The sequence below is a fragment of the Polypterus senegalus genome, chromosome 12 (assembly GCF_016835505.1).
Source record: "Polypterus senegalus isolate Bchr_013 chromosome 12, ASM1683550v1, whole genome shotgun sequence".
NCBI classification, from domain to species: Eukaryota; Metazoa; Chordata; class Cladistia; order Polypteriformes; family Polypteridae; genus Polypterus; species Polypterus senegalus.
In genome coordinates, this window is record NC_053165.1 from 73,034,431 (window position 1) to 73,043,594 (window position 9,164).

General features: G+C 43.0%; 1 protein-coding gene across 1 annotated transcript in view; it reads left to right on the forward strand.

The window, feature by feature from the left end:
• The window catches only part of rnf215 (ring finger protein 215), a 28,759-nt gene extending 19,637 nt beyond the window's left edge, over positions 1-9,122 (forward strand). The window contains exons 7-10 of the mRNA XM_039772275.1: positions 308-424; positions 3,962-4,105; positions 6,270-6,372; positions 8,925-9,122. Of these exons, the coding sequence (XP_039628209.1) occupies positions 308-424; positions 3,962-4,105; positions 6,270-6,372; positions 8,925-8,962 (402 nt within the window). The 3' untranslated portion in view covers positions 8,963-9,122. The remainder of the gene's footprint in view (positions 1-307; positions 425-3,961; positions 4,106-6,269; positions 6,373-8,924) is intronic.
• Positions 9,123-9,164: the final 42 nt, after the last annotated feature.

Sequence of the window (9,164 nt, forward strand, 5' to 3'; positions counted from 1 at the left end):
CACACCACAATTAAGAGTTGCTGTTTCAGCATTTGTGGCCTTAGTGTGTTTGTGTCGCCAGGGGTCTGCCCCTTCTCCTCAGACCGCTGTCATTCACTCACAGAACTGCTGCCCACTTAATGGATTTTTTTGGTCTGTTGTCACCTCCTCTGTAAACCCCAGAGAATAAAGTGTATAAAAATCCCTAGAAGGCAGCTGAACCACCACATTTGGCACCAACAGGCCTCCCAAACAACATCTGAATTGCAGGCGGATGACTGGATGGGTCTCCTGAAGTGTCTCATTTGTTTGTGTCTCCATCTCACAGAAATGTCTCCAGCAGCTCTGGAACACCGTCTTGTGGGCCCTGCTTATCCTGTGCACTGGCGTCATCATCCAGGCCCACTGGCAGTATCGGCTTGAGCAGCTCGGCGAGCACTCCGAGGTAAGTCGTATCAGAAGTAGTCCTCCAGCTGCAAATTTATTCAGTAGCAACACTTATAGTGAACTGATAATTACACTGACAAAGTCTTCAACAGCCTTTCGCCGTCCCCATTTTTGTGGCTTTCTTCCTACTTAGGAAATGTCCATACATTTGACAGTGGTTTCCATTTCTACCGTTACAGCCTTGAAAAACGATTTGTTTTTCAAGTCTTTATTTTTACCGTACCCAGAGGTCCTTGTCCATTTTACGTGAATGAGAATATTCAGGACAGATGACATGTGACTAAAAAAAATAAATGGTTCCAAAAGCAGAGTTTTAAAAAAAGAAAAAGAAAGGAAGAAACCAACCCTGCTCTGGACATGCAGTCAAACCTGAGTGACTTCAGTGTCACCGGTGAACCAAATGCATGGGAGGAAAGCCACGTGAACCCAGTGCTGAATCATCTGCAGTGTAACATGCGTTTAGTCTGATGATCACAAAGCTTGGTTTTGGTCTCCACACAAAACATAACCTTCTTCCAAACAATTTCAGAGTCTTCCGTGTTTGTTTAGCCGAAATATCTTGTGTGTTTGTCTCTTTGCCACTCGCATAGATAGACCTTCAGAGGTCTAGACCTTGGTGGCCTCTCTCACTTGTCTTCTTCAGTTTCTGTGGATGGCCTGCTCTAGTTGTGCCACAGTCTTTCTGTTTCTTCATGACTGGCTTAACTGGATAGTCAGTCCCTTGGAGATTTTCTTGTCTCCGTCCCCTGACTTGTGCTTTTCATAGAGTTACTTGTTGTGTTCTTTTGTTTTCATGGTGTAGGTCAGGCCACCATACTGACTCACCACAAGATGGACCTGCAGGAACAATCAACTGGAACCCCAGACTGGTGACCTCCGCTGAACTAATGATAAGGTGACCAGATGCCCTGTATTGTTCTGGGATGGTCCCATTTTTATGCATTGCAACCCAGAATGTAACAAAATGACCTTTTTTTAATCAGCTGGTCATTTTAATAAATGAGCACCAAACTGAAAATGGGGGAATGCACCCCCTGACCACCACCCACTCTTCAAAGTAATCTGTGTATAGTGACCTCGCCTGATTTAATATGTTGTGTCCCGATTTGCGACTATGAATATATGAATATATGGTCAGTCTAACTAATGATGGGACCGCTACAACCACATAACTGCACCAGTGATGGTTTTGGGGTGTCATATTAAAGGGGGTGAACACGGAGACTGTCAGTTATTATGTACTTTATATTTGTAATTCATTTAAGACCGCTTTACAGAGATGACATTTAAGAGACTCCTCACGGGGGGAAAATAAAATCTGTGATTTAGTGTTGTGTAACAAACAATTTAGAAAATGTTCAAGGGACTGAATACTTCTATAGGCTATCTGTCTATTATATAGTGCTTTTCACATATGTCTATCTATTATATAGTGCCTTTCACATCTACAGTGGGTACGGAAAGTATTCCGAGCCCCTTCAATTTTTCACTCTTTGTTATATTGCAGCCATTTGCTAAAAGCATTTAAATTAATTTTTTCCCCTCATTGATGTACACACAGCACCCCATATTGACAGACAAAAAAAAGAATTTTTGAAATTGTTGGAGATTTATTAAAAAAGAAAAACTAAGTATTCAGACCCTTTGCTCAGTATTTAGAAGCCCCCTTTTTAGCTAATACAGCCATGAGTCTTCTTTGGAAAGATGCAACAAGTTTTTCACACCTGGATTTTGGGATCCTCTGCCATTCCTCCTTGCAGATCCTCTCCAGTTCTGTCAGGTTGGATGGTAAACTTTGGTGGACAGCCATTTTTAGGTCTCTCCAGAGATGCTCAATTGGGTTTAAGTCAGGGCTCTGGCTGGGCCATTCAAGAACAGTCACAGAGTTGTTGTGAAGCCACTCCTTCGTTATTTTAGCTGTGTGCTTAGGGTCATTGTCTTGTTGGAAGGTAAACCTTCGGCCCAGTCAGAGGTCCTTAGCACTCTGGAGAAGGTTTTTTGTCCAGGATATCTCTGTACTTGGCTGCATTCATCTTTCCCTCGATTGCAACCAGTCGTCCTGTCCCTGCAGGTGAAAAACACCCCCACAGCATGATGCTGCCACCACCATGCTTCACTGTGGGAACTTTATTGGACAAGTGATGAGCAGTGCCTGGTTGTCTCCACACATACCGCTTAGAATTAAGACCAAAAAGTTCTATCTTGGTCTCATCAGACCAGAGAATCTTCAGGTGTCTATTAGCAAACTCCATGCTGGCTGTCATGTGTCTTGCACTGAGGATAGGCTTCCAACAGGCCACTCTGCCATAAAGCCCTGACTGGTGGAGGGCTGCAGTGATGGTTGACTTTCTACAACTTTCTCCCATCTCCTGACTGCATCTCTGGAGCTCAGCCAAAGTGATCTTTGGGTTCTTCTTTACCTCTCTCCTCAAGGCTCTTCTCCCCCGGTAGCTCAGCTTGGCCGGACGGCCAGCTCTAGGAAGGGTTCTGGTCGTCCCAAACGTCTTCCATTTAAGGATTATGGAGGCCACTGTGCTCTTGGGAACCTTAAGTGCAGCAGAAATTGTTTTGTAACCTTGGCCAGATCTGTGCCTTGCCACAATTCTGTCTCTGAGCTCTTCAGGCAGTTCCTTTGACCTCATGATTCTCATTTGCTCTGACATGCATTGTGAGCTGTGAGGTCTTATATAGACAGGTGTGTGGCTTTCCTAATTAAGTCCAATCAGTATAATCAAAAACAGCTGGACTCAAATGAAGGTGAGCTCAAGGATGATCAGAAGAAATGGAAAGCACCTGAGTTATATATATGAGTGTCACAGCAAAGAGTCTGAATACTTAGGACCATGTGATATTTAAGTTTTTCTTTTTTAATAAATCTGCAACAATTTTAATAATTCTTTTTTTTTTTGTCTGTCAATATGGGGTGCTCTGTGTACATTAATGAGGAAAAAAATTAATATAAACGATTTTAGCAAATGGCTGCAATATAACAAAGAGTGAAAAACTGAAGGGGGTCTGAATACTTTCCGTACCCACTGTATCTACCGGTCATACAGTATCTATCTATTTATCATATAGTGCCTTTCACATTTATCTATCTGTTATATAGTGCTTTTCACATCTATCTACCTTTCATATCTATCTATCATGTGAATTTCCCCTTGGGATTAGTAAAGTATCTATCTATCTATCTATCTATCTATCTATCTATTATATAGTGCCTTTCACATCTATCTATTATATAGTGCCGTTCACATCTGTCTAGCTATCTATCTATCTATCTATTATATAATGCCTTTCACATCTATCCTATCTATCTATCATATAATGCCTTTCATGTCTATCTACCTGTTATATTGTCCACTTTTAGGGCCACATGTGGCATAACTCTCACAAACCAGATTGAAGCTGCAGTACCTCTCACCCCCACAATCTATGCTGCCAAATGTACACCCTCTTTTATTTATTTATTTATTTTTTTAACTTGGGCCTTCCTCCTTCTCCATTTCCTCTCCCTCACTCACTTGTTTTCCAGCTGTACCCCAAACAAGATGTCATCAACTGCCTGGCAGCACTGAAGATCAAAAAATATCACCGACCAAAAAAGAAGTGTGAAAAGGCACTGAGGGGAGAGGCCGAGAACTGTGCCGTGTGTCTGGAGCAGTTCAATAATAACCAGGTACAGTACGTCCTTCAGGAACTTGTGCGTCATCTGGGTGACCGCCAGCTCTTTGGTTCAAATTGTTTGGCTGGCGTCATTTCTGTGAATTCTAACATAGCGCTCTTTGTGCTGAAGCGGCACAGTGTTGTTGGGATTATCAGGGTTCAAATCTGTGTGTGTATGTGCGCTCTCAGTGCTGCCAGGACAGGCTGGATGGAGCTCCTGATGCCCAGTGTAGAGCCGTGTAGGCTTCAGGCACACCTGAAGGAGTTGAGGGTAGTGAGAGGGACTGTATTGTTTCACTTAAACACGTTGGCTCAAAGTGCCGATGCTGATTACGTAGGAAACGGCACATGAAAAAATTAGTAGAATCCTTGACATGTTTTTTTATTTCTTCTTTTTTACCGTGTGGTCGTGTCAGGTTTTAATCTTCATTAACACAGTGTCTTTATGGCTAAATGTGATACAACAGAACAAACATCAGGCCTCAATGACATCTGTACTCCTTTGTAGAATTTAAATATAAAAGCCAATTTTACACGTGGAACAAGTGAAGTGTGCCCCTCCATTTGCGATCGCCCAAATACTTGAAATTCAGATTGGGTGTAAATGATTGGAACATCAAAAGAGAATACGTCGTCCCGTCCTCCTATTGAAACCAAGTCAGCCATTTTTGAAGCGTTTGTTATCACTAAGCCAAGATTGAAAGGGAACTGAGAGGACTTTCGAAAGGAGGGATTTAAAATGAGCTCCAAACCCACCATACCACAGTCTGGGAGTTCACCTGCAAGGGTAGAAGAATCCATGTTGTCTCGGCAACTACAACCTGACAGCTGCAGACAAGATGCTCAAAGAAGTCTCTACGCTCTCCAGAATTTGATCACAGGACCTCCAGGTAGCTCTGCCATTAGAAAGGTGCTCCATGCCAGGTGTGCCAGGAGGAAACCTACCACAGTGTACAGCCAGGACCTCTGGGACAGACGAGGCTAGAGAAGACATGTTTGTCAAAAACCAAAGCCTGCATTCAGGTAGAACTTGTGATACCAAGTGTAGAGCAGGGAGGTTGAAATGCTCTGGTTTAGAGGAGGCTGCGCCATCATCCAGTCCAGATTGCTGCAACATGACAGCATACAATCCACCCCGGAGTGACAGAGAAAAAAGAAATGGAGGGTCCTGGAGAGAGGCCGAGTTAAAGCCCGGAATTGTATGACGCGGGTGGGTGAGTGGGCATTGAAAATGCACTTGGCGAACACAAGACACCCCTCAAAGACCACCCAGCTGACAGAGTTCTGCATGTGTGCCTGCTTGAGAGTGACTGGAAACGTTGACTTGTGGGGGGCAACACCAGCTGTTAGAGCCAAAGGGGGGCTGGCGGAAGTGGCATATCTATTCATGTTTCATTAAGTAAATATCAAAAGGTCAGATTTTCTCATTTTTTTCCACTGACATCCCTTTATGTATACATGCTGTTTAAATGAAGATCAAATCTTTGATATTTCCACATCTCTCTATTATATAAAAAAATCCTGGGATGAGACGTGACTTTTTCAGAGAGACAGTTTCACGTCCAGCGAGAGGAGACTTTGTGTCAAGAGATTTAACCACGGAAATAAAAGACAAAGAGTAGACGACAAAGTAGAACATCATAAAGAATTCAAAAACGTTGGCGCAATAAACATGCAGAGAAGGTTAGAGATAAAGTGCGAAAATTCAAAAGTCTCAAAAAAATTATAGTAAAGATCGCATTAACGAAAACAAACGGAAATTATTCAAGTGAAATAATTGAACGGCAAGAAGAAATCAAATATATTTTTAGGATTTAAACTTGAATTGGAGACTTGTAGATCGTCTTATTCGTGTTGCCATTAGAGACGAGTAGGGTTTCTCCCCACTGAAGAGGTGTATCCGCGAGAATTAAAAGATTTGTTGTTTGGTGAAAGTGAAATGCACACACGCGAGTGGCAGAGACGTGAAGTGGCTGGCTGGCGCATAGCACAGGCCTTGGGGGGTTGGAGAGCGAATCCCCTCAGTAAGCTAAAAAAGAAAAATCCCACAATTCCACATGACTTTATGTGGGCGTGTTTATGAGGTGGGTGTCGATTCTGTATTTAAATTTAAGGCGCTGATCACACGTTCCAACTCTGGGTGTTTTAACATGCCGCCCTGTCTTTCTCTTCTCCAGCGTCTTCGTGTCCTGCCCTGTTTGCACGAGTTTCACCAAGACTGCGTGGATCCCTGGCTTCTCCTGCGCCAGACCTGCCCGCTTTGCAAACGCAGCATCCTGGGTGAGCATCCAGAGTTTGTGTTCCTCACATTTAGATTTAGTTTCTAAACCACCTCAGCTTGTTTTTTTATTGGCTACGAGAGATGCCAACCTGTTGCTGTTGCTTTTCTGTACAGAAGCAGATGAGTGTGCCAAGGTAGTAAGGGATGAGCCTGGGGCGTGTGATGTGTTTTCTGACTTTGTTTGATTTGCGTATTTATTGTTGGCAGCACCATGAGATCAGTGACGTGCAGTAAGGGTCATGGCTGGTGACAGATTTACAAAGATATGAACCCCAAAGAGTCGCTTATTGATTATTCACTTGGCAGCCAACATGCACATTGACTACTGGTCATGTTTCATATCTCGTTCCTAAAGCGCATATTTGGCGAAGAAAGAACGTGACGTTTATAGCGGCGAGAGAGAGCGCACATTTGCTCCTCACCCTCCATATGTTTTAAATTTGCCGTTGCAATTCCAGAATTCCTACTCATTCAATACAAATGAAAGTATAGGATGGGGTACAAAAATAAAACGGGTTGTCAATTTTATCCTTGATTGAAATATTGAGTTGTTTTTAAAAGCTTTTAATTCTGATGCGTTAATCAATTTTATTACAGACTGTTCAACAACAAGATAACAAGAAAAACAAAAAATAAAAATTATTTAAGGTCAAAATTTGCTGTAGCTCGAGTTTGTGCCTCTCGGGGTGGTGCGGTGCTTCATTTTGCAGCCCTCCAACATATCTGAATATTTAAATGTATTTAAATAGAAAATTAAAATGACGTATAGAGAAAAATTAAGGTAAATGTTGCATAGATTTATTCATATACAGAGAAACAGCAATACTTTTTCACATATAATTATTTATAAGCATCAACTAGACAAGAATATAGTAGACGCTGTCCTGACAAGCCGTGTTCAAATGATTCGTTTAATATAATTACGCTACGAAAACCAGAACCAGTGTGGTGTACAAGTGACAGGTGGGGATGTTTCTGTTTGTTTTTGGTATTGCCTCATACATTTCAACGGCCGTGTCTGATGCCATCACAGAAGGACAGTCTGAAAATTATTTTTGAAGCACTTGTGGATAAATATCAGAGAATTTGACTTTTTTTCAGTCATTTTTCCGAGCCCTGCTGCTTACACACGAATTGTACTGATCCTTTTGGCCAATAATGCCACCCCCAGAAATTTGCCGCCCACCCTTAGCCATGCCAATGATTGGATTGTTTTTTTTCTTATAGTCTGTCCCCTTTTTTTTTATAAAATTGAAAACCGTTTATGGTCTTTACCTTTTTTTGTTTATTATCCTTCTCCACGAAAATCGTCACTTTCTTGTAAAATTCCTCCTTATTTTCCTTGAGTTTTAAAAGGCAATCAACTATTTTGGCAGTCAGGTAGAATAAAAAATAAAAATAAACGGCCCGCTGCAGTGCACTTGACTTTATGATCTCGCTAACTTATCCGCGCCTCTGCATAGAACAGCCGCGACGAGCACCTGTTGGGCTCACATACGCCCCCTTCAGGGCGGCACGGGACTGTCGGCCTGTCCTTGTGCCTTTTCACTGCGGCTTTATGTCCGATCAGCAAAACTAAATATGTCACACACATTGTGGCGGACAGCCTGGACCCATGCCCAGTCGGGGTGCCCCTTTGACACTAGATCCGAGGGAGCAGCCATGGGATCCACGCTAAGTCTTCCGGAACACTTGGTGGCAGCCCCCCTGGGTTGCAACGAGCCACAGGCATGGGACTTCGGAGCTCATCCCTGTTGGGTTCTGTGGCCACCGCCAGGGTGAGCTGCAAGACTTCCTGAGCCCGAGTGGGCGGCAACGCAGCTACACCCAGAAGTGCAGCCTAATTTCGGTTTATTGGTACCTGAAGCACTTCTGGGTGGGCTATAAAGGGAGCCTGCGACCACTACTTAGGACGCCAGAGTCGGGAGGAGGAGGAGAAGAACGATGACAACAACAAAGCTGCCTGCGAGGACTGGAGGAAGTATTTTAGTATTGGTGTTTTTGATTTTGGGTTTGTGTACTTATTGGGACAGGGGGAAGACGTGTCCCACAGGTGAAGAAAAATACATTTGTCTTTTGTTTTACACGTGTCACCGTTGTAAGGCTGTGTCGGGTCGGGCGCCGAGATAGCGCCTTTCACAACATTCATTAAAGATATTAGCCAGACTGTGGAAAGTCAGCGTGTATAATAAACGTGCTGCACACCTTATATTGGCGACATAGAGAGAAACTGTAACAGGCACGCGCTAATCGCCGGCATCAACCCCGTCAGTGTGTGAGGTGAGGGAGAGCGCAGTCCGAGGTGTTTCGGCCCTGTATTTGTTCAGGAAATGCACCAATTCAGCGATTTTGAATATAAAAATTATTCATACAGAAAGCAAATTTATTTTATATTATCATTGTTAGTTGTACTTTTCACATTGCCTCACCTGCTTGAGATAGCCAGTGAATTCAAAAGCTGTTTTGCTTCTGTACATCCTTCCCTTATTTTTTTGTTTGCTTATGTGAACTTCTATCACATATCGTCACCTCTTCAATTTCTCACCTACAGGCAACTTCACCACTTCAACGGCCCTCCCAGCCAGCTGAGGTGCAGAAATGGGAGTCTCTCCAGGGCCTGAGTGGCCTTATTTTAAAACTGATAGCTAGAATTTGACAATTGAGAACACACTTTATTTATGGAAAACAAAAAAAACGAGGTTTGGAATATTCATTGTGTCTGTGGACAAAGGAACAAAAAAAAAAAAAAGCAGCGGAAGATCTGAATATGGCGGCCACGTCGTCCGGCCTG